Source organism: Lagopus leucura, unplaced genomic scaffold (genome assembly GCF_019238085.1).
Source record: "Lagopus leucura isolate 7727_CA_CO unplaced genomic scaffold, USGS_WTPT01 Super-Scaffold_100009, whole genome shotgun sequence".
NCBI lineage: Eukaryota > Metazoa > Chordata > Aves > Galliformes > Phasianidae > Lagopus > Lagopus leucura.
The window spans coordinates 11,277,155-11,299,894 of record NW_024962266.1 but is presented as its reverse complement, the minus strand read 5'-3'; the positions used below and the strand labels follow the sequence as shown (position 1 = coordinate 11,299,894).

General features: G+C 38.3%; 3 protein-coding genes across 9 annotated transcripts in view; 1 reads left to right on the top strand and 2 right to left on the bottom strand.

Moving 5' to 3' along the window:
* The window catches only part of SASS6 (SAS-6 centriolar assembly protein), an 11,946-nt gene extending 7,259 nt beyond the window's left edge, over nt 1–4,687 (bottom strand). Inside the window, exons 1-4 of one of the 2 annotated variants that reach the window (XM_042873096.1) lie at nt 4,577–4,687; nt 3,486–3,546; nt 1,724–1,803; nt 620–724 (exon numbers count right to left, since the gene is read on the bottom strand). In XM_042873096.1, coding sequence (XP_042729030.1) covers nt 620–724; nt 1,724–1,803; nt 3,486–3,546; nt 4,577–4,644 — 314 coding nt within the window. In that variant the 5' untranslated portion in view covers nt 4,645–4,687. The remainder of the gene's footprint in view (nt 1–619; nt 725–1,723; nt 1,804–3,485; nt 3,547–4,576) is intronic. The other variant, XM_042873097.1, reaches the window with a different exon arrangement.
* On the bottom strand, nt 1,650–22,740 carry LRRC39 (leucine rich repeat containing 39). 5 transcript variants are annotated; one of them, XM_042873106.1, is made up of 11 exons: nt 20,211–22,740; nt 18,901–19,010; nt 17,961–18,155; nt 16,978–17,083; nt 15,758–15,914; nt 15,190–15,326; nt 13,369–13,514; nt 12,826–12,978; nt 11,781–11,920; nt 11,039–11,105; nt 1,650–1,803 (listed from the first exon to the last, which is right to left on the bottom strand). In XM_042873106.1, the coding sequence occupies exons 3-10, from the start codon at nt 18,083–18,085 to the stop codon at nt 11,041–11,043; spliced, it is 1,029 nt and encodes a 342-aa protein (XP_042729040.1). In that variant the 5' UTR covers nt 18,086–18,155; nt 18,901–19,010; nt 20,211–22,740; the 3' UTR covers nt 1,650–1,803; nt 11,039–11,040. The 5 variants fall into 5 exon arrangements, with proteins under 5 accessions (XP_042729040.1, XP_042729038.1, XP_042729042.1 ...); XM_042873104.1 differs by lacking the exon at nt 1,650–1,803 and adding an exon at nt 9,463–10,191; XM_042873108.1 differs by lacking the exon at nt 1,650–1,803 and adding an exon at nt 9,463–10,191 and having other exon boundaries at nt 17,961–18,122.
* TRMT13 (tRNA methyltransferase 13 homolog) lies at nt 4,734–12,680 on the top strand. 2 transcript variants are annotated; one of them, XM_042873102.1, is made up of 11 exons: nt 4,734–4,886; nt 5,132–5,178; nt 5,273–5,339; nt 6,100–6,162; nt 6,276–6,345; nt 6,811–6,917; nt 7,412–7,579; nt 7,879–7,951; nt 8,845–8,919; nt 9,868–10,285; nt 10,605–12,680. In XM_042873102.1, exons 1-11 carry the CDS (start codon nt 4,734–4,736, stop codon nt 10,780–10,782), a joined length of 1,419 nt encoding a protein of 472 aa, XP_042729036.1. In that variant the 3' UTR covers nt 10,783–12,680. The 2 variants fall into 2 exon arrangements, with proteins under 2 accessions (XP_042729036.1, XP_042729037.1); XM_042873103.1 differs by lacking the exon at nt 4,734–4,886 and having other exon boundaries at nt 4,935–5,178; nt 5,266–5,339.

Genomic DNA, 22,740 nt, shown 5'->3' with positions numbered 1-22,740 from the left:
AAAAAAAAAAAAAGAGTATTGAGCTTCTGAAAACTTTCAGAAGCCCCTCTTAGACTCTCTCCAAAACCAGATCAGGCCTTTCCCAAAGGCTTTCCCTCACTTTCAGGTATCCTATCAGCCAGTTAAGTTCACACTGCACAGCACTGCAGGAGCTGCCCTAACTACTGGAGCCACGTGTGCTGCACTGCACTTCCTCAGCACCCGCACGCCAAACCATATACACAAAGCCCACGACACACAGGAGTGCACCTCAGGTCTGCCCCCTCCCTTTTTATATCTGAACACTGAAATGAAAGCAAGAGAAAGTTCTTGTCAGAATGCCTTGTTACTCTGCTCTCCTGCGAAAGAGGACGATCTGTTTGTACTCCTGTCCATTACTGTCCAACACTTCCCAGCACACCAGTGCTGCGTCCCTGCACGTCTGCTAGCTCCAAGTCTGCTAAGGAGGCGATCATCAGGCAGCAACACCACTGCTGAGACTTCTTAACATTCAGGCTCTGTCAGCAACACCCAACCAACTGATGCTTCAGGGAAAGGTTAGATTATATCCCTGTTCCACTGACAAATGTGATAAACTCAAAACACGTGCACAGAGTAATATGGTACTCTTATTACCCACCTGGGGATATCTTTGTTCTGTTCTTGAATGCATTGTTGAAGCAGATCTATAAACTTCTGTGGGAAAGCAGAGAAATCCACCAAGAGACCTTGCTGGGATTTTAAACTACATAAACAGGGAAAAAATATTAGCAATGTGTCCAAATGTAATTTCTTTCCTAAAAATAAAATATTTTGTTTACACAAGTAGATTGATCCAATTCTGATCATGTCATAAATGTCTGACGTGTTATTTTCAATCCTGATCACTGAAGAAGTGCAATCCCATCCTCTGCTAATTATTATCCAAGATACTTTTAGCTTCAAGAATTCTTGCAAATGCGCTGCACAGAGGAAAGTTATAACAAGTGTTCCTTCAGCTGCACGTCCTCCTTAAGCACAGGGGCACATGGGGCACCAAAGGACAATGCTTCCCAGATGAGGGGATGCTCAGCTGCTACAGACACCACCTGCCCACTTGCCCGCTTAATTGCACACCTTCACCACAGATGCAATGAACTCAAAGACTTGCAGAGTGCATGCAGAAGCCGTACCTTGTGAAACGACTGAATAATGATACGATGAATTCTGCTCATCTGTCTATAAAAACAACTTTTACTTGGAGCCTCACACTGATCACATGCATATATGGTGTGCTATTTTTATAAAGGAAAAAGGACCTCAACTGTTTGCATGTGGTGCCCAACTAGAATGCAAAAAAAAAAAAAAAAATTCAGAAGACAAGGCCTCAAGTCTGTACATCTGTGTTTATGCAAGCATACTTTCCCCTTGGAATATGTTCTTAAGAGAGCACACAAACGTAACAATCTCTAAGCAGCAGCTGGGTAGACAGAAGAGGCAGGGAGCGAGACGGGCTGCGGCTCCGCAGCCGCGCAGGGAGCTGCGTGTCCGGTTCTGACACATCCGCACCACGCTGAGCCGCTCACTGCCCTGCACTGTGCCGTTCCACAAGCAGGAGAGAGCAGCACTGCCAAAATACAGGCAGCAATCCACAAGTGAAAAATGCTAGAAATCAAATTCAAAGACAAATCTTTACATGCTGAAAGCTTTATTTCATTCTTTATGACCATTTTTAAGCACTCACAAACATTACAACTTCACCTGCCTTTGAAAATCTTCCTCAGATATGACAAGGTTATAAAGGAAAAAAGGATCAGCATCATCAGTCAGTCTCACAGCCAAATCCTGAAAAGAGAGTGAAATACGATGTCAAATTCCACACACCACTCCGTCTGTTCAAATATTGTAAAGCAGTATTGCAAACAGCCTGCTTACTATTACTTTTTAACTAAAAGTAAGACAAGAATTGTGACAACTAATTTAGGAGAAAGCATCAACATTTAACATGATCTCCATTTTAAATAATACTGTGGGGAAAAAGCAACAACTCAGGAAAACTGCTTCTCACAAAAATAACGCAAAAATCATTCAACTTTCAGCAGCAATATTTCAAAATCCTATGTGTCTTATTTTACATAAAGAAAATTATTTGCAAATTATTTGCAGTTTTTCCTCCCATCATTAACGAGTGTGCAGATCCCATTTGTGAGTGAGCAGTTGATCACAAACACAATCACTCCCATAACTGCCAGCTTGTTAGCTCACACTGCTCCTAGCAATTAGAGACAACACCTTCTGAGCAGCCCCTCTGTTTGAATACAGAGCTTAGCAAAGCAAACAAAATTGGTACCACTAGAATCTGGCGCACTCATGGGGAACATTGCAGCATTATGCTGCTTAGCTTTTAAAAATGAACTCATCCGTTCACTGGAAATCTACACAGCATTTTGGAAGAGCTGCCTTCTCTGTCAACATTAGCCTTTCATTACAAAGCCGGGGCCATAAAAAACACCAGGTACAACCAGTACCTGCCAGCTGCTCAAACCTACGTGAAGAATTTAATACGCCCCAACAGAGAGAAAGTCAAACAAACAGAAAACTGACCAGCTCCTCCAACGGGGCTGCACTGTGACCATCACTCACACACAGAACAGAAATACATTTCAGTAATTCAGGTACTGCTAACAATAACCAGAGCTCTTGGAGCTTTAAAAACAAACTCAGCAATTACAGGTGAGCTAGCAGCTAGAACTGCTGATGGCACACAACCACTTGGACAGGCTGCTGGGAAGGATAAGAACCTTGCTTGGCTTCACATGCCATGAACTGATCAGAGCACAGGGCATTATCTGCTTAGTGTTGCTGTGTGCACGAGGCTGTCAAGGCTCCCGCTCGTACAGGCTGAGACACGGCACAGAGCACTTAGCTGAACAGTTTCTTCACAGCATTACCACTGCTGCAATTAGCAAAAGCTTTAACAAATAACAATAAATTGCTGCACTCACACACCAACCTTTCTTCATTAACTCTACCATCAACTAATGACCGCTCGTAAACATCCTGATAGGTAGAAATACAGTTGAAGTGACAAATCAGACATAAAACAGATTTTATAATCCTCAAGAGTTATTTTATTGCTGACTTCCTAAGACTGTGTTAATTATTATTTCTTATTATTTCTTTCCTGCCCCACTGGATTAATTCCAAGCATTCAAGGACAGCAGCACACACAGTGATACAAAACAAGATGCTGCACCCACACAGCAGTTGTCATTCTCATTAGTCAAGGAGAGGTCTCTGCAAGGATTGCTGGTGCCCTACACCCCAAAATAAGAGCCAGGGCCAGACGTGCCCTTAAGCTACTCCAAAGGTCCCCACGTGCTTCTAATCTTAAAGTTTCTGAAGAACAGAACTCAAATGACAAACAGACCAACATCTTATTCTGCTTTCCCTTTGCCTATTTGTCCCACCATATAAAGCAATACAGATAAAACAATGCAAAACACAAATACAACTAATCCACAAACCTTTTTATGAACAGGGCTAGAAATTGACAGCAGCTCAATATTCACTCGAACATTTAATCTCCTGCGTATAGAAAGGTGCAACTCGTTAATAAACCAAGGAAACGGTCTTCAAAAGACGAGTACACAGCTAGGCTGCAGGAATCGGGAGGCATTCAGACATTTTGGCAGAAACGTCAAGAACTGAGGACTGCCTCTGAGCTGCCCGGGAGTTACCAGCACAGCTCCTCAGTCAGCTCAGGGCTTTTCGGTTTTGTTTGCAGCTTTGTTGCTCGTTACCCATAAACTTCAAGCAGCAGTGCAGAAGCGTTGAACCTTTTTTCCAAAACCGGCAATTCTGCAAAATCCTGCCTACATTTACCGCCGCTCGCAGAAGCGCAGCACGGCCGTTGCAGCCCCGATTCCTCGCCGTCGCGCAGCTCCCGCAGCTCAGCGCTTCAGGCCGGAGCCGCTCCGATCCCGCACGCACAGCGTGTCGCGGCTAAGACTCACGGCAGGGAAATTCTCTACGTCTCAACGCATTTCACGCAAAGAAACCCGCGCATCCGGCCGCGCGCGGGCTGCCGCTCCCTGAGGAGCCCCGAACAACCGCCCGCGGTGCGCAGAAGCGATCCGACCACGGGGTGTCGTGCCCGGCCTTGTCCGAGCGCTGCGGGCAGCACCGGGCGCCGAAACCCTCCCGGAGGCGGCGGAGCGGCGCCGGCAGAAGGCGGGCGGCCGTGGGGTAACGGCGGCGCCTTGGTGACGCGCTGAACGCCGCCCGGCGGCAGGCCCACGGCTCCGGGCTCGGGCCGCAACCCACGCGGCCCCGCCGCCCCTCAGGCCGTTACTCCTCCGCCCCCAACCCGCTGCCGCTCCGGTCTCTCTAAGAGGCCCGTAAGAGCCGCTCCAACGCCGCGGAACGCCTCCAGGCCCACTCTCGACGAGTCCTTCCCTTCATCGGCCCCATCGGCGGCCTCGCGGCAGGACCGCGGCCCACGATCACTAGGACACGAGAGAGAGCGAGGAGCGAAAAGAGAACTCCTCCAGAAGGGACACGAGAACCTCCCCGCAGCGAGCAGACGACGCCCGGCTACCCCTGGCCCGCCGCTCACCTCTCCTCGCAGCCCTGGCCCCGCGCCTGCACGCACACCTCGCGGTTGAACAGGAGCTCCGCCGCCATCTTGCGCTTTGAGTTTGGCGCTCGGCTCCCGCAGAGGAGGGGCCTCGAGATGGCGCCCGGCAACGCGCGCGGGGTGCGGCGGGAAGGAAATGGCGGAGCAGGAGGCGGCCGGCGGCGGCTCGGGCTCCGGGGCTGGCCTGCTGCCGGGGCGGTGCGCCTTCTTCGTGCAGAGGAAGAGGCGCTTCTGCAAGATGGTCCCGGCGCCCGGGAGACGCTTTTGCGGGGAGCACGGGCGGCAGGAGGTACCGCGTGCCGGGGCGAGGGGAGGGGCAGCCCGGGTCCCGCACGGACGGACAGCCGGCTCGGCCCTGCGGCGGCGTCGCCGTCAGTTACGGGTCTGGGATCTGCTGGAGCGTTCGGTTCCGGCCCTGTTTCTCCAGACCCCCCTGAATAGATGGTTTGAGATTCTCAGATGTTCCTCAGCAGCTTCTGTACGACAGGAGCACTGAATGCACGCTGACCTGTTGTTTAAAACTTTCTTAACCAGAAAGAAAATGACAGGAAAAGAATTCCGTGCCCTCTTGATCCGAAACAGTAAGTATATGCAGAATATATATATACATTTTTAAACATCAGAGATCTCACTACAACTGGTGTGACTTGCTTTTCCTTTCTCTTTGGATTTCAGTACCGTGTATGAAGACCAACTACAAAAACATTTAAAAAAATGTAATTCCAGAGAGAAGCCAAAGCCGGTGAGTGTCTGTCAGCTGTGCAGCCCTGCCCATGACAGCCTTGTGCAGCAGCCCCTGCAGTGCCATAGGGAAGGGAAGGCCCAGCGGTTGCAGGCAGCACAGCATGGCAGGAGAGCACCTGTTGATCTGAAATGGAATTCGCTTCTGCTCCCTGTCTGCTGTATCCCCTTCTACTGTAGTTTGGCATAACTTTAGATTCTCTTAGTTATAAATGAAAACGTGGAATGGATTTTTTCACAAAAAAGTGTTCTCTGAGTGGTCTCTCGCAGTGGCACAGCTCTCATTTTGCCTTGGAAAAACAAAACTAAAAGGGAGCTGAAGATGTTTCCTTACCTCTGGCGCTCTCCTAACCCAGTCCTGCCAGCTTTGTGCAGGTTAGCAGTGTCATGGAAAGCTTGGCTGACAGATGCAGGCAGTGCTAAAAGAATGAATAGGATAGGATGCATGTTTCGGCAGCTGTTCCAAGACAACGTAATAACTGCTGCAGTTGTAAAGCTGTGGTCACTGTGACCAGCCTAGAAAGCATTAACAGCTTAGTTCTTATTAACATGTTTAATCTTGTAAAAATGTGCTAGAACAGTTAACTTCTGCTGGGGACTCAGGATTAGACTTCAGGAAAATAGGTTTTTTTTCTTTTGGAATCTCTTCTTTTGCAGTGGATTCCTGTTGCTGTGTATGGTATGATGAAAGCACTGAAGAAATTAAGTTTTTGCTTCAGAGTAATAAATAGAATCAGATTGGTTTTCTTTGCTTTTTAAAGGTCTACTTTGTTCAAGATATTAATGCAGGTGTAAAAGAAGTAGCAGAAATACCAGCAAATCAAGTGAGTACATTCATTTGTTCTAAAGCTTTTGCCCTACATAACATACTGCCATTTATGGTATGACTAAAAAACTGGCAAAAAAAAATTCCTGCCTTTGTGTTTTTTCCTTAAAGGTAACTCTCTCTTCCCTATCCAAAGAAGAGCTTGAGAACTTAATTATCAAGTTGAAAAAAGCAAGTAATGGTGAGCTCACCTAACACTAAAAATAATACATTTTGAATAAATGTCTCCTTGTTATTTTTGCTGTTAAATATTTATGAAAAGATGAGATGAACTTGATACTGGACAAATCTGAAGTAATTAAGATGTAGGCAATCCTCTAATATCTACATTTTACTCAGCGGAATAAACTAGGTTGAAGCAAAGATAGAACTTTGATCTTTTGTCCATATAGCTGCTTTCACTTCCTTCTGTGCTTTTTGTTGTTGTTGTTGTTTTCCGCTCAAAAACCACTACAGATAAAAAAATATATATTTCTGTTACAAAGTTACAGTGATAGGCTCCCAAAAGGCTATTTTGTTCCTGCCATAATTTGAGCTTGTATCTGAATATGAGTTGCAAAATACCATGAACATGAGTTTTGAAACATGTGTTGCAAAACCAGAAACACTTCAAACCTATACTGAAAAATTCTGCCTTGGTGTGCAGGTCTGGAACTTGACCTTAAAGGACAAGTACTCTCTCACCAGGCTTTAGAGGAAGCCTTAAATGACCCAAAGAACGGGGACTCTGCTTTCAAACACTTGAAACAACAGGTATGGCTACTGGTATGGATGTCTCTAGAAAGGTGTAACCGTTCTAATGGCTGCATGTGCACAGTGTTAGATACTTTATAGAGTAAATCTGATGCTTTATAATTCTCTGCTTTTCAAATACTAGCATATATATATATATAAACCTTTTCAAATATTAGCACATATATATAAAAGAACAGCTGTTTTGCTAGGTGTTAGTAATGGCTAACTAGGCTACTGAAGTAGAACGTGCGGTTCTTCTGAGCTTTCATTTATACATTTTTATATTGACTTAAGATAAATTGGAGTTACTATGTGGAGTTCTGTGGCAGGGTAATGCTCATTAGCCAGAAATTATAATTCTTTTCCTGTGTGCACACAGGATCTCTTTCCTAATCTGTCCAGGAAGGAGGACTTGAAAAAGTTTTCTGCAGTTTGGTGGAATAATGATTTTTTTTTAATCAGGCATCATCATATATTTGCATGGCTCATAAATAATCTTTTGATATTTGTAGGCTTCTATTTTAGGTAACATGGAAAAATTACATTTGCTTGGTCCAGGAAGATGTTTCGTTGAGTTTGGAGCTGGGCGAGGAAAGCTGTCTCACTGGGTTGATATTGCCTTACAAGATACTGAAAATATTCAATTTTTGCTTGTAGAAAGGGCAACTACCAGATTCAAGGTAAAAGAGGATATTGTCACATTAGCAGAGTATAATTTTTAAACAGTTGTCATCAAAGCTGTTAACATTTGCTTTGCATCTTCCAAAATAACATGAAGTCTTTAAAACATTACAAGTTCTACAAGTGTGATTGTGTGCGTTCCATACTTTGCCAATAGTACACTTATTAGAAAAAATTCTTGCTGTCTTAATGTTGGAAATTAACTTCAAAAGTTACTAAAGCTGGTCACTAAGAGCTGCAGCAAAGCTGTAATTATTAGCAGACAGCCCTATTTAATTATCCTGTTTTATTTACACAGGTGGATGGAAAACATAAAAAGAGAGATTCTATATTTGAAAGGCTTCAAGTTGATATTCAGCATTTATGTTTAAGTAAGTTATTTCTTGACCTTTATACCTCTGAAATAGAGGCTTTATTTTAGAAGTGAATACTGGATATCAAGTCAATTAGTATGTAGCGTGTTTATGTGTATCAGGTTCTCAGTGGTTGCTTGGACACATCAACAGTGCATATATATTAAAAGTAACAATTTTAATTATTAAGCGAGAATCTGAAATTTTCTGCTTTTTAGAATTATAGGTGGAAAACACCAAAATAAGAAATACACTGTTGTTTTTTAGAAGTTGCATGTTTATACACCTTAGTTTTACGTGTGCAGAAAGAAATAAGTTGTGTAGTTGTGTGTATCACTGCATGATACTCAAATCACTACTATGGAGTATGTAGGAACAGCTCTCTTCAGGAGCTGCACTGATGTCATGCTCGCACTTCATAGTTAGTATGGGAAGACTGGAGAAGTTAAATGGATAAATTTATCTTAGCTTAAATGCAAAATCCTGCATTTCCAATCCTGCATTTTAATAAAAGGCAAAGTATTTAAATAACCTTTTATCTGGAGCTAATTTCTCAGCCACAGATAATTCCAGAGTTCTCCGGTATTCATTTTACTGCTGCTTGCTTATTGCTGCTTGGGAAGAAAATACTGTTGCTTCCTAACAGCATTAAAATAGATTCTTTGCTTTTTGCCAGGGCTGAGATGTTAAAGAATAACCTAACCATATGCTTCTCAGACACAGAATCTGCTGCTTTTCATTTTAAAATAGTATCTTTTCAATAGCTTATAACTCTATGTACAAACCACTGCATTTTTAGTACTGGTAAACATTTATTTGTTAAATGTGCTGAAATAAAATTATCCAGAACAAGTATTTGCCCAACTAACGTAATACAGGTCATTGTGCATTTCATTTTGTTTATTTTTCAGATAAGGTGCCTATTTTAGAGAAGAAAAAACTACCAGTGGTAGGAATTGGGAAACATTTGTGTGGTGCTGCCACAGGTATGCATGATATGTGTTAACCACAGGACAACAGGATATTAAGCCCTACATCCCGAAGGGAATGATCTTCCAAATAGTTACACTTTCCTCTCCCTGTAACTACTTGTTGGTGAATACAGAAATTCTATTCTAAATATCTGTTAACTATAATAGAACAGAAAAATGGATAATAGTAGACAAGTTTTACTTTAGACAGAAGCAAAACCTTTCTAGTTTGTTACGGAGTAGACCAAAGGATAGTGTGGGGCATGGGTCATGTATTTGTCAGTGGTTGAGAGTATGTTCTTTTTTGCACCATCATCTCTACCCTAACGTATTTTTCTTTCTAAATGTATATTGGCTCTGTCTGAATGCATATCCCAAGCAAACAATAAGAACTTTTATTTCTGTCCTGATAATTTTAAACCATTACACTTTTCCTAATGTTACATGCTTAACTAAGTTGAGAAAGACCTCTCATGTATAAAGCTTATGAAGGTATTGTTGCAAAGATGACACAGTTAAACATTTAAGAAGTGTATGTATTATTAAGAAGCATAAACATTTGGACATTAAGAAGCATATTTATTAAAGAGAGTGTGTCCTGGATGTGAAACTTTTAGAGCAATATTTGCATGCTTTCTAAAGAAGGATAAGTATGCCAGTCTGGTAATCAAAATATTTCAGCCTGATTGGGGTAGAAGAAAGACTGAAGAGAATAAGAACTTAATAGCTGTGCAGGACTCATAATATTCATTTAGCATATGAAGTTTTCATCCTTTCACAGTATGCTGCTTATTTTTAGCTATCCTCAAAGTTGTTGCTTTTTGGCTTGTGATGCACTTTCGTTCTTTGAGGGAAGCATGTTCCCAGCAGCCATATAGCCTATGTAAGTGAAGGCAAGGTGTACATTCATTGCTCTTATTTTCTGTATCTTTCTCTTTTTTTTTTTTCTTTTTTTTTTCCCAGATCTTGCTTTGAGATGTTTGGTAGAAAGTTATGCAACTTGCTGTAATGAAGAAGATGAAGAGCCTGCACCAAAACGTACAAAGAATAAGGCAGAAGGAGCTTCTAACAGTTCAAATGATGATGACAATGAAAGGAACAAAGAAGACTTTAAGCCTGTAGCTGGAATTGTTATTGCGCTGTGTTGCCATCACAAATGTGACTGGACACATTATGTAGGCAGAGAGTTCTTTAGATCAGTAGGACTTGGACCAGTAGAATTTCATTATTTTCAAAGGATGAGTAGCTGGGCCACTTGTGGCATGAGAGGAACCATAACCAAAGCCTCTACAAATGAAGAAAGTGAAGATCACACTACCAACACAGAAGAGCATGACCAAATATACAGTAAAACAGGGACTGGTTCTGATGCTCTACAAGGGTATGTGATTTCTTTTTTTTTTCTAGCATAAAAACTCTTACAAAAATCAGAATTATGGATATTGGAACATGAAATTGGTTTGGGTCTCTGAAATAACTCATTTTACAGAAGCAATATAATTACTTATTCTATAGAAACATTCTACTTTATAAATAGAATTTTCATGAACGTAAATATTTACATATGCTTGCCTGATTTGAAGTGAAAATATACTGATTTTAGTAGTCTTTCTAAGTTCAACTGCTAATGTTAATTAACAAAATTATTCTCCTAACACATTCTGTTGTGTTGTTTTTTTTTTCCCTCTCTGTGAAACTAGGCTCCTTACTGTTGAAGAGCGGAAGGAGATAGGTTCCCTCTGTAAACTTGTGATTGATCACGGACGGATCAGATATTTACAACATCGAGGATACAAGGCTGCACTACAGCACTATACAGATTCCTCTGTGTCCTTGGAGAATGTCCTGTTGACAGCTGTCCCAGAGACAACGACGTGACAAGATGCAGATTTGGAACTGGCAGAAAAACTACAAAATCTGTCTGGATTGTATAAAAAGCAGATTTGGTGCTTACAGAAAACCAGTTTTACTCTTTCTTACCCCAAGAAAAGGTTTTATATTTCCCAGTTTGACTGGAAATTAAAAATATGCAAAGCAGTTCTCATTACTAGAAAAGTGAAATCCCTAAGAATACTTGAAACTAGTTGCAAGCCGTATTGTTAGGAAGAAGCATCTTTTGATAGTTTCTACTTACAGTTAGGTTCCTTCATCATTAGCAGTTATGATAGGAGAAGCATCAGAAGTGCGGCTTTCCACATTTCCTGAAAGACAGTGGGTTAAAATAAGAGAAATTAACATAATTTGTTTCCAATTAGATGGTTAGGATACTTTTGTATTTCCTCCTAGGTTATTTAAGTATTCTTAGGTACTTATTTCATCAGCTCTAGGAGCATTCATTAAAGAATAAAACTTATTTTTAAACCACTTGATGTATTCTTGTTAATTTAAATATTCATTCATAAAACGTGGATAAGAAAAAAGTTAGCTTAGGGTTCTGAAGAGCATTTTTAAGCCTTCAAGACATGCAGAATGGAAGATCAAAGAAAATGTTTTTATATCTTCAGTGGATGGAATTCTTTAAAGCTGCCACCTGCACATCTGTTTAGAAGTGCATATTTTGATCCTTTACTGAAGCCATTAAGCAGGCAGAGAAATTTAATCTGTTTCCTTTGACATTACTAGCAGCAGGGTTTTTTGACATAGCAATTTAGAAGTGAGATGAAAGTGTAGGGGCTGCTTTGCTTAGGAGACTGGGTTTTTGTCAGGGAGAGACAGAATTCTTCCCTTCCTCCTTAAATTCAGCTTGCAGACTTTGGAAAATACTAATCCAGGCTTTTCATGTGTCATTTGTGTACGTACTCTAGTTTTTTTTTACCCAGCTTAGCCTCCCTTTGTTACATCACTCCAGGGGGACTGGAATTAATAAAAAACCATACCTGTTTTCTTCAGTGACTCCTGGATATACATGTGCATGAATTCAATGCCGAACATTTCCTGTTGCTCCTCTTCTTCTGTATTCTCACATGGAGGGAGTGTTATCTCTAACTCCAGTGGGTTGTCTCTGAAGTTGACAAATCTGTCAGGTCAGTGGAGAAGGTTATGCTTGCATTACATCTTGACCAGAGAGAACTTTTGAAACTGAATTAAGATTTATCTGCCAATATTTGGAACAAGAGAAACAATTTATGGATATTTTTCCAGATGCTATGAGCCTTAAGTTGAAACCACCAACGCACTAGCAGAATCAAATAACTAAATGAAGAAGAATTCTTATAATAACTAGCTGATAGTTGTGGGAGAAAACGTTGCAGTTCTCATTATTTTATTTTATGGGTTTCACTTTGTTGTCAGCATAATCCAGATTAGATAAGCAGATTAGAACAAGTGTGCAAATGTTGTGTTCTCACTGCAAGGTAAGTCCACCCAATGTCTGTCTATTCTTAGTCCACTCCCATGGTTTGTTCCATGTATACCATGGCTTGACCGTTTATGATGCTTGCCTTAGGGTAATACTACAGTGTGCCCATGATATTCTTACAGCTGTAGGAAGAAGGAGGCCAAATAAACCCCATAAAACAGACATTTCCCTACTTAAGAGAATGTCACCTCTGAGTCCTCCCTCAAACCATTACACCCCACAATAGCTACCATTACCCACAAACAACTGAGACTATACAGATAAAGCCTACAGACCTCTCTTTACAAATTAAAGCTTATACAAGCTTACGTGCCCCTGATGTGCAGAAATGTATTAGTCTCCTTAAACTTTGGGAGTGTAACTATCATAGCTTACACTCTTCAAATGCATTGTGCTTCTCAAAGCTTTCTTGACCAGATTCTCAAATGTTGTGAATCTCTAATTATGCTGTATAACCATGAACACACCTTTTCCACTTCCTTAGCATCACTCTATGATACACAACTTAAGGGAGGCTTTAAAACTTATCTGCTGGTAATTATATTTCTGTTGCTTTTTCTTACCTCAGATTCGTCATGTGTGTCATACAAGAAGGAATATCCTTAAGTTTGTTGTTGCTAAGAACAAGAGTACTAAGATTTTTCATATTAACAATGGTTTCTGGCAAAGAGTTAATTTCATTCCTTTGGAGCCACAAAGTATGGAGATTCTCCATTCTGTAAAAGTAGGTATTTCCTCAGTCAAGATTTAGAAAATTTGAATAAATGATAAGATTTATTTTCTAAACTGATTATTTTTAACAGCCACATAAAGGACTCACATAAAGAATAATAAAAATCTCTACGAAAATCCCGTATCCAAGATAACTATCTAAACTGCTTCTTGAACATGTCATTAGCAAGAAACATTGAACTTGGTAACAGTACATGTACTATTTATTTATTTACGAAATTAATTATTCTAACTTACCAAATACACACAAAAGCTAATAAATCTTAACTTTGCCATCAGGTTAATATTGAAATAGCTTTTGAAACAGGATTTAACCATTAGAATTTCAATGCAGTATTATTCAGACTATGATGTGAGCTTTGAGCTGTGTTTACCTGTCAATAGCATCAGGAAGCTTCTGGAGTCGATTTCCTCCCATATCTAACCATTCTAAATTTGGCATGTTCAGAAGAGCTGAAGGGATGGCGGTGAACTGATTCATACACAAATCTATGTGTGAAAGCTTCTTTAAATCACTTAGCTGAAAGGAAAGAGATTTAATACAACTTCGTATTGATGTTCCATTACAGCACTCATGTCATGTTTACTGAAAAAAAGAAAATTTAACATTAAAATTAACAATTTAACATTAAAACACATTTGGGAGTTTGTAAACACAGAATGGTTTCTGAGATACATTAACTGAATTTCAGTGTACAATTACAGCACTCACCTGGAGGCTGGGGATGTAGGTTTGAAGCTGTTCAGGTGGTTACTATCACCTTTGTCTCATTTAGGGTGAGCGCCCTAAATGCTGAGAAGCTGAATGTCATGACTACAATGCAGATACATCCCAAATATAAAGGAAAGGATTTTTAAAGACATCACCTGGAGCTATTTAAAAGATGTGTAGATGTGGTACTTAGGGACACGTTTTAGTGGTTGAATTGGCAGTGGCTACGTTAAGGGTTGGACTAAATGATCTTAAAGGTCTTTTCCAACATAAATGTTTGTGATTATGTTCTACGACCACTGTCTTTAGTATTTTATGCTCAGCTGGTGCTTCTCCATGCAAGTTGCTCTATTTCATTATGCAAATATTTAGTTTCTTGTGGTTCATATAGCATGGACGGTATTTTGGAGGGAACTTAGACACTTTCAGTGTTGTGAAGTCCATTAGTACTGCAAGGCATTAAAAATTAAACAGCCTCAATGAGTGCTGCAACACCTCAGTGCTTTGGTGAATCATGTACTCAAATGCTTTTTCTAATTTTCAGGCAATGAAAAGATGTTTGATGGCAAATCTGGCCCAAATGAAGTACTTGCATGTACATAGAACCAAGCTAAATTTACACTAAATATCTCAGGTGTTTGCAACATGATGAACTCAACAGGAAAGAACTGTGTACTTACTATTGCTTACTATGAGCTGTTACTTTAAGAGCTGTTGCTCTATATTAAATCTTACACTTGTATCCATGTAGATTTAGTAAATTCTGCATTTTGACTAATCATGTATGTTTTTATTTGAAGATTTGTTGGGTATTGTCGCTTGGACTTAATTTTGCAATGCTCCATTACTGTGGTTTTTTATACACTAGAAGAAGCAAATACGGTTACGTACTTGACATTTCTGTACCTAGGAGGCCTAATAGTTGGAGATGGAGGTCTCTTTCACATATACTTTAGACCAAATTAAATCTCAACAGTATATAAGCAATTGCTTTATTCTCATTTAATTGCTTTCAGCATCTTCTCAGAACAAAATTAATTCAACTTTTTGCACATTGGCAATTGTCTAAATCACACAAAACCTTTTCATAGCTAGAAGTCCAGGTAAAGATGCTTTCAATTATACGGTGGCAAATGGCACGAACTTGCATTCTTAGCCTTAAAAGTGAACTCATCTGTGCTAAGGTATCAGATCCACAGTGGGGTAAATCAATCAGTGAAGATCTTCAGCCTAAACTAACATCAAGTGTATTGCTGTCCTGTATGCTCATTTATCTAGACAAAGATTATCTCTTGCAACTACTCAGGTAGTTGGATTGTCATGTGTATTCAGTTGGATTAGTGGTATGAATACTGTTTATGTGTGCATTTATATGGAACAGTTATAACATCAGAATACTAAAGCAAATATAAGAACAGAGAGTAAATTCAAAATATACATCACAAAATAAATAAGTAAATAAATAAATCAGAATAGTCAAAACCTGCAGAGGAAGATCACTGATATTCCTGTTGACAGCCAGTTCCAATCTTTCCAGACTGATGCAATTACTTATTTCCTTAGGAACAGACTTTATTCTATTGTAACTGAGAAGCAGCTCTTGGAGGCCAGTCAGCTGGCCTGCAGAGAGCACAAATGAGAAAGAATGAACATGAATATTTATTGTATTTGAAATAGAGCATTAATGTTTTTCTGTTATCCTAGTAATGCTATAGAAGAGTTCTGTGTTCTCATAGTACATAAATAAATAAAAATTTAAATGAAAGGATTTCAGGACTCTAGTACAGAATTCTAGATGAATACTTCAAAAAATCCAAAAACTTATGCAAAGAACAACTCGCGCCATGAACTCAGAACTTGAACTTCTTTAAAAAAAAAAAGTTTATAGGGAATTGGTGGCCTTAAGATCTCTACCTAACTGCCAAATATAAGTAATGTTTTCTAACTACACAGCTGTAAACTTAGGAAGTTAAAATGCCAAGAAATTGCATGCTTGTATAACGTTAATTTTCTTAGAAAAGCAATATAAAACAAAATGAAGTACAGCTCACCAATTTCTTTAGGTATGCTTTCTATTGAATTCCGGGATAGATCGAGAACAACGAGATTGTGAAATCTTCCAACAAACTGAGGAATTTTCTGCAAGCTAGTTCTATGAAGCTGCCATTCTTGGAGATGGACTAATTTCAATAAGCAGGAAGGTAATGTCTAAGACAAGAAATATAAATCCAAAAAAAATTCAGCTTAATAAACAAGAATATGGGTTTAGTCAGAAAGTGGTGGTAAGATTTTTGTTTTCTCATTAATATTTTGTATTGCGATTTAAAAATAATAATAATAATAAATATTTCCTTCTTCTCAAACTCCACAATAACATCCAAAGAGGAACTCTATCAGTGTGGGTCATTCTAACCACCAGTTTCATCTGCAGACTGTTCTCTTTCAGGACTTAGACATCTGAACTACTGCCATTTGTTTGAAAGGTTTCAGGCTTTATAACTGAGGATGAAGCTGCTCTAAATGGATTGTTGCCTTTAAATGATTATCTAAATAACATTTCCTGTTCTGTTAAGAGCTGAAGGACAGAAACACTCCAGTCTTTGCCAGTTACGAATTCCAAACAAAAACCAGAGCTTTCCTATATTGAACACCAGAGTATTGCTGGCAGGGCTGTAACTCTTACTGACCTCAACATAGTCTAATTCTCTTCATCGAACTGGCACCTGCATTTCTGCACTGATAAAACTACCAGCTCTGTAACTTGTCCTCACTGCTAGATCCCATTCTGTTGTTGATTCTACAGTTAGCCAACTCCCTACACACATTAGAAATAAGAATCTGAGAATCTAACTCACCCGTTGTCACTCAGAAAGTAAGTAACCATAAAAAAATCTATCTGTGCACCTAAGCACAGAGGTTTTTCATCGTGAGATATTTCAGTGCTTTGGGTGCATTAACAAAACGAAGATGTACCTAATTAAACTCACATTTTGCAATGTAAAATCACTTCTAATGCAAGAAAGCCTTTTGGGCTTTATTTTTGCAGAGGAATGCTTAATACTTGAAACTAAAAAAAATCAGCTTGCTTTTACATTCTCACAACAGTGCACCTCAATTCATGGTTGGCAAAGCAAAACATGAGCATTTCATGATTAGAAGTAGTCATGATTAGAAAGAGTCAAACCGCGAGCGTAAAGATGTAAATAGCAGTCTTCAAATGCATCAAGTCATTCAGTCTTCATTCAGCAATATTAATACCTATACACAATACCTTCCATTCTTCTTCCTCTATCCTTAAAACTGCTCTTCCATCTTCATTAACTACTTTCTCTTTGAGTTTTGCTAAAGTGGTTCTCTCCTCCCAGACAAGCAGTAACCTACAAAGGGAAGAAAATTTATTAGTGGTGCAGCTGTAAATAAAGGCAATAATTACCAACCGTTGTATTACTGGAAAAACAAAGAGGCAGGTACTTTGAATGAGTAAAAATATTGTTTCTGAATGTTAATTATATTATCAATTGAGGGAAGATAAGAACATGAAGTAATGTTTGACTGAGTTATAGTTACTCTATTCATCTGCAGTTCTGCATGGATTAGTTTTACAGTCAAAAGGAAAATAAAACTTTATTCAGTTTCATCACACTGCAGCCAGGAAATAGAAGGTAAACTCATGTAAAGCGACAGTCCCAAAGTCATAAATTTTGAAACAATCTCGTGGTGGGACAGAAAGCTCTCAGTTCCACCAAATAGAAGTTCACTCAAACAAGGCCAATCAGCTAGAGATTCTTTTAGCTTTGTTTTCAACAAAGAATTTTTTTTTTTTTTAATTCAACACAACAAGAATTTTAATAATTAGCCCACTTCTTTTTCTGCTTTTATTTTCCATTTGTGACTTCTGAATTTGTTATTCCATTTCAAACATCTCACAAATGAGGAATGGTTCCAAAAATGCTAAATTTCTTCACATTTTGTGAAATTGCTGGCTACTCAGAAGAGAAGACCAAACAAAGGTTAATGCTTCCATTGAGAATAAAAAAACTAGTGTTAATTAGATTTAGTGCATATGCTAATATTTTTATCACAGAACACATCTGATCGATTGACCTGAACGTATTGCCAGATTCTAACCAGTGGGAGTTCTATGCAGTCAAGACTAAAGAATTAGACTGTGGATGAGTTTGGAAAGACTACTTCCAGTCTTCTGCAGTGTAACTTAGAGTCTAGGTTTTCACATATCATCTACAGTTTACCTACCTTCCTGCAGACCTCTCTCTGAATTCCTTTTCTTTCCGTAATTCTTCATTTATCTTCTGTATTCTCACTTCCCAAAGTGTCTTCACAGCAGTGAATGATCCAATGCAAACAGCAGTTTCAGTCATGATTCTTACATGTTCAGGTTCAATCACAGGACTCCAACTGTGAATTTCAGCGCCTTAGTGCTTGTATCACCTACCGCATGGGGGCAGTGACATGAAAACTAAAATACAGACATATCTCCTTGATTATATCATTGAATATAGTTAATGTAGGGCTAACAGAATATTACCAATTGCTTTCTATGTACAAAATAATTGTACCCAGTTAAATTTTCTGAAATAAAATACAATGTAAACAACTAAAAATGGAAATTAGCTTCAAAAATTGGCTTTCAACAAAATCATTATGCAATGATCTAGAGAATTTACCATGGGAGACCATTAAACCATAGCACTGTTATCAAAGATGTTGACACAACTAAAATAAATAGTGACAAAAGAAAAATAATTAGAAAGTATAAGGAATTTCAACATTCATTTTGGGAAGCAAATTAAATACTAACTTGAATGTACAATTTTGAACTTCTTTTTCCCAAAGGCACCTGTATGAAGGATCTTTTTACAATCTCTTCTGCATTCTTCTTGAGAACAACTGTTTCTTTCAGTTCATTACAATTGTAGACTGAGAACAACCATCATTACTAAATGTGGGTACAAGAATTAATTCCCCTTCCAGGAAGAAATTAGTGTTCTGTGCGACTCCAGGTAATTAATCATTAGAGTTGCATCCTGGGTAGTATAAATACTTGCAATGAAAGGAATTTTGCACTTCAGAGAAATTGATATATTGCTAAAAACATGTTAGCATGTGCATTTATTCGTATTATTTTTCTTAATAGTATCTCTCATAGTATAGTGTACAGTCAGTAATGCATTACCTTTTTAAAAAAGACTTCTCATACTCTTCACATCTCTTTTGCCATCTTGTAGACCTCCCGAGTGTCAAGATCCAAATCAAATCAGGCTAATGTTTTAAAATCATCTTTTCCTTAGGGAGATAATTAATACATAATTTTCTGAAGATCAGCAAAGACACTTTGTTATCCCAATAAGTACACCCTCCAAAAAAACGTTCTACTGCCATTTTATGTTTATCATGTCTTTCGCTAACACGGTTGTTTGTGAAGTCTGATTGTAATCAATTTAAAAGGTACAGCCAAGCAAACACTAATTTTAAATTGTCAAGATTGATTCCTGTTCTAAAGACAGCATGAAGCCATCTTATAAAGCTTGATCCCCCACACCCCTCCCAAAGGAAAGTAAAAAAAAAAAAAAAGAGAGAGAGAGGGAGAGAGAGAATCTGGTCCAATACTTCTATACTAAGAATTCTTAACCATTCTTTACTTGTTAAGGAAGAATGGCAGGATTTGACAGGTGATACAAAAGGCATCCCACAGTGTGGCACAATGCTGTCTGGCACTCAATTGGGAATTCAATCCCTTTTTAGGGATTCAATCCTTTCTTCTCTGTAACTAGAAGATTTTTTCATATTTCCCTGCATCAATATGATTACAATTAATTGCTGTACTTTGAAAGACTAACTTCTTTTTCAGTGGTACTCCTAGTAAATACCTTTCCATTCCTCATCCCAGCATGCAACACTAGTGACTAAAACACCATATGAGCCTTTTTGCTCCAATTAGCAGCTGCAATTTAAAATGTCTTATTTTCAGAATTAGTCTTCTATCGAGAAAAAGTGATTTACCTGATCAATCATACCTGTTGTTCAGACATTTTCAGATAGAAAACTACAAATCTTTCGAGTATGTTGTACAGAAAAGATACATTAAGGTTCCAATCTCTACAAATTCGTTCATACATGCACTGCTAAAGCCAATCTCAGACCACACAATCAGTACTTATTCTTAGTGAAAGCTTACACTCAGCAAAAAGTGGACAGCATATAATTCAATTCTAAAACACTGCTTTAGAACCATGAAGTACGGAAGGTCCTAAGTATATGATTCTACCTTCAAGGATATTTAATTATATAATACCAGGGTTACTGCCAAATCTTCTCGATATTTTCTTGACAAACAATAAGAACATAACAATCACATTGCCACTGATAATTAAGAAGTGAATTCCCAAAGGTGGCTGTAAAATAAACGCAAATTACTCAAATTACTACCACGTAATTCCCCCCAAAATCACCTCCAAGCACCTAAGAGAGTTTGGAACAACTTACCTCAAATATTTGGCTTTCAAAGATTTTCCATGACTCATTGCTTTCTGTGCAAGAGCCTAGGTAAGGTACAAATTTTGCTTGTACTATCAAAACCATTTGGAACTCTCACTCAGACTCCAGTGCAATGTCACTCTAGTTCTAATTTTAGCCTATGCTGAGAATAGAAGGTATCACATGAGGCACTTCTGCAACACCCCCGGCATTTACCATTCTTAATGTCTTCTTAGTTTGCAGAACATGACTGGACTCCCATAAACTGCTTATAAGATCAATAAAAGTTAATAGCAGTGAATAAAAACAAATTCATTATACTTCATAATGAAAACTACAAGTAAGTTACTTTGGGCATTTTTTTTTATTCTTTCAGCGTTTATCTGCAAGATAACTGAGCTTCAGAAAATACTTAGTACTGCACAACTGCTATTAATCAGTAACAGTGATTAATTAAACTAGAAGAAGTGTTACATAATTAAGTATTTTATTCATTGCTCTTGCTCATGATGAAGAATTCCCATGTAAATTGTCAAAGACCAGGCAGAAGAGTAATTTTTATCATGGTATGCAGAGGGGTTATTGCTCACCACTCCCTTTTACATGCTTCCAATCATAAAACATTTTTAACATTCTATTTCTTCAAAGAGACATTGGAGAAGATAAAAGGCGAACAACTGTCACAGTAAACAAGTATTAGAAGTTACATGACAGACTATTTAGACTATTTTAACTTTGTTATTATTTTTTATGCTTAATAACTTTTTCTTCACTCAGACGGAAAGAGAGAGGCAGCAATTATCATAAAGATACTGGTTGAAACAGAAGTCATAAAACTGACTTGTTCCAACCTGGACTGCACTGTAAGGATATAAAATATGAAGACAAAACTTAAAAAATAGCACTCATTTGGTCACAGTAGAAAACGTTTTTAGTCATTATCAGCTTGATTCAAATTCTATCATTACCACACAAAACTTCATAATGGAAAGTAAACCACAACAGTAACAATGAAAACTAAAAAACTAAAACATGAACACCCATTCCTATTTTAACAGACAGTAACTGCTATAGTTTTTAATCTTCAAGGGCACATTTTTTGTGTTTGAGGGGGGATGTGTTAGAAGCAAAGGAGAAAGTTATGCAAAAGTAAAAATGACCTCTTTGGTATAGGTATTGCTTCTTTCAGTTTTGGTTGAGGTTCAATACCCCCAGTATTTTTAATTAATTAATTTTTAAAATATAAATATAAGCTCTGCCCTCTTGAAAGAGACAAATAATTAGAGTTAAGCCAAAATGAATTTTATCTTTCCTTTTACCAGGTCTTTGAGTGTTAAAGAAATTTGAAGCTTCTTTTGTGAGTAAAATTCTTCTCTAAAATATTTCAAGATCTTTATCACTTTCTATCATATGCTTTTGTTTCCTCAACTTATTTTTTATATGGCCATAAGACTAAAACAAAATATAATTCAGACTAAGCCCTTACCACAGTAACAGACTTGTAGGAGAGTAGCCATTAGGCTGTGCCCTTTTAGCAGTCTCAAGTGCAGTACGTTCTTTAAAATAAGATGTATCCACCTGTACAGGATCACCTGCATGAAATAAATTCACATATAAAAACAGTATTACTACAATTATTTGTGCCTTTGAGAAAATTTATTAGGAATAAATAAATCTGATAAAAGTGAAATAGGTGATATGCACAACATATTAGTCAAAGTCTTCAGTAAGTGACTTCATAAAGGCACCTTATATCACTACAGGATTACAAATAGCACCTTACATGTATACTCCCCACCTACATTACCACCTTTCCTCTCACTCAGTCTCAGCATCAAGGAAGCAGAGATTCTACTCCGGTAGCTTACATCTTGCATCTTCACAGCTAAACACATCAGGTTACTTTGGTCTACAACACTGGTGAATATTCCTGTAAAGACAGTTTTTGATATTTCTAAAGAAAGGAGAAAACGTCAAATTTACAAATCCATTTTTAAGGTCATACAACTGCTTTTTCTTGTGCGTGTTTCAAGCTTATGTTTTCAGAAGGCATTTATATTCAACCATTTTCTAACTCCTACCAAATAACCACAACAGTCCTCATCATCTCTTAAGTTTACCTTAAAGCAGCACTATTATAATCTGTTCTGAAGGCATTAACTTGAACCTCTTCATTCTTTGCCTTGTATCAGTTATTCCTCATAATATTTTTATTAAATACTAATTCTTAGTTGTATCAGATTAATCTGTCAAGCTCTGGTAAATGAACATCAATAATGTACAATGGTGCAAACTTCTAGAGTACTTTTTCTTTGCTGTCAGACTTATTTAATGTCACAATAACTAATGAGATCCTCCTTTTCTACAAATAGATGTTTTCTTTAAGAAACAAAAATAGTGGAATTTAAGGACTGTAACTACTTCGAGACTATAAAAATACGGTATATCCTAGCGAGTTTCAAGGCCCTGATATTTATCAGTAAATGTTATCAGCAATGTTTGAATAAATATGCCCTCTCCCTTTATCATTTGGTAAAGT

Bases quoted from the DNA above. Each gene is read 5' to 3' on its own strand.
- TRMT13 (XM_042873102.1), top strand. From the start codon at position 4,734: ATGGCGGAGCAGGAGGCGGCCGGCGGCGGCTCGGGCTCCGGGGCTGGC. The intron at 4,887-5,131 runs GTACCGCGTGCC...TTTCTTAACCAG, and splicing joins GGGAGCACGGGCGGCAGGAG to AAAGAAAATGACAGGAAAAG. The intron at 6,163-6,275 runs GTGAGTACATTC...TTTTCCTTAAAG, and splicing joins CAGAAATACCAGCAAATCAA to GTAACTCTCTCTTCCCTATC.
- LRRC39 (XM_042873106.1), bottom strand. From the start codon at position 18,085: ATGACTGAAACTGCTGTTTGCATTGGATCATTCACTGCTGTGAAGACA. The intron at 17,084-17,960 runs GTAGGTAAACTG...TTCCCTTTGTAG, and splicing joins AGAGAGAGGTCTGCAGGAAG to GTTACTGCTTGTCTGGGAGG. The intron at 15,327-15,757 runs GTGAGCTGTACT...TGCTCTCTGCAG, and splicing joins AAGCATACCTAAAGAAATTG to GCCAGCTGACTGGCCTCCAA.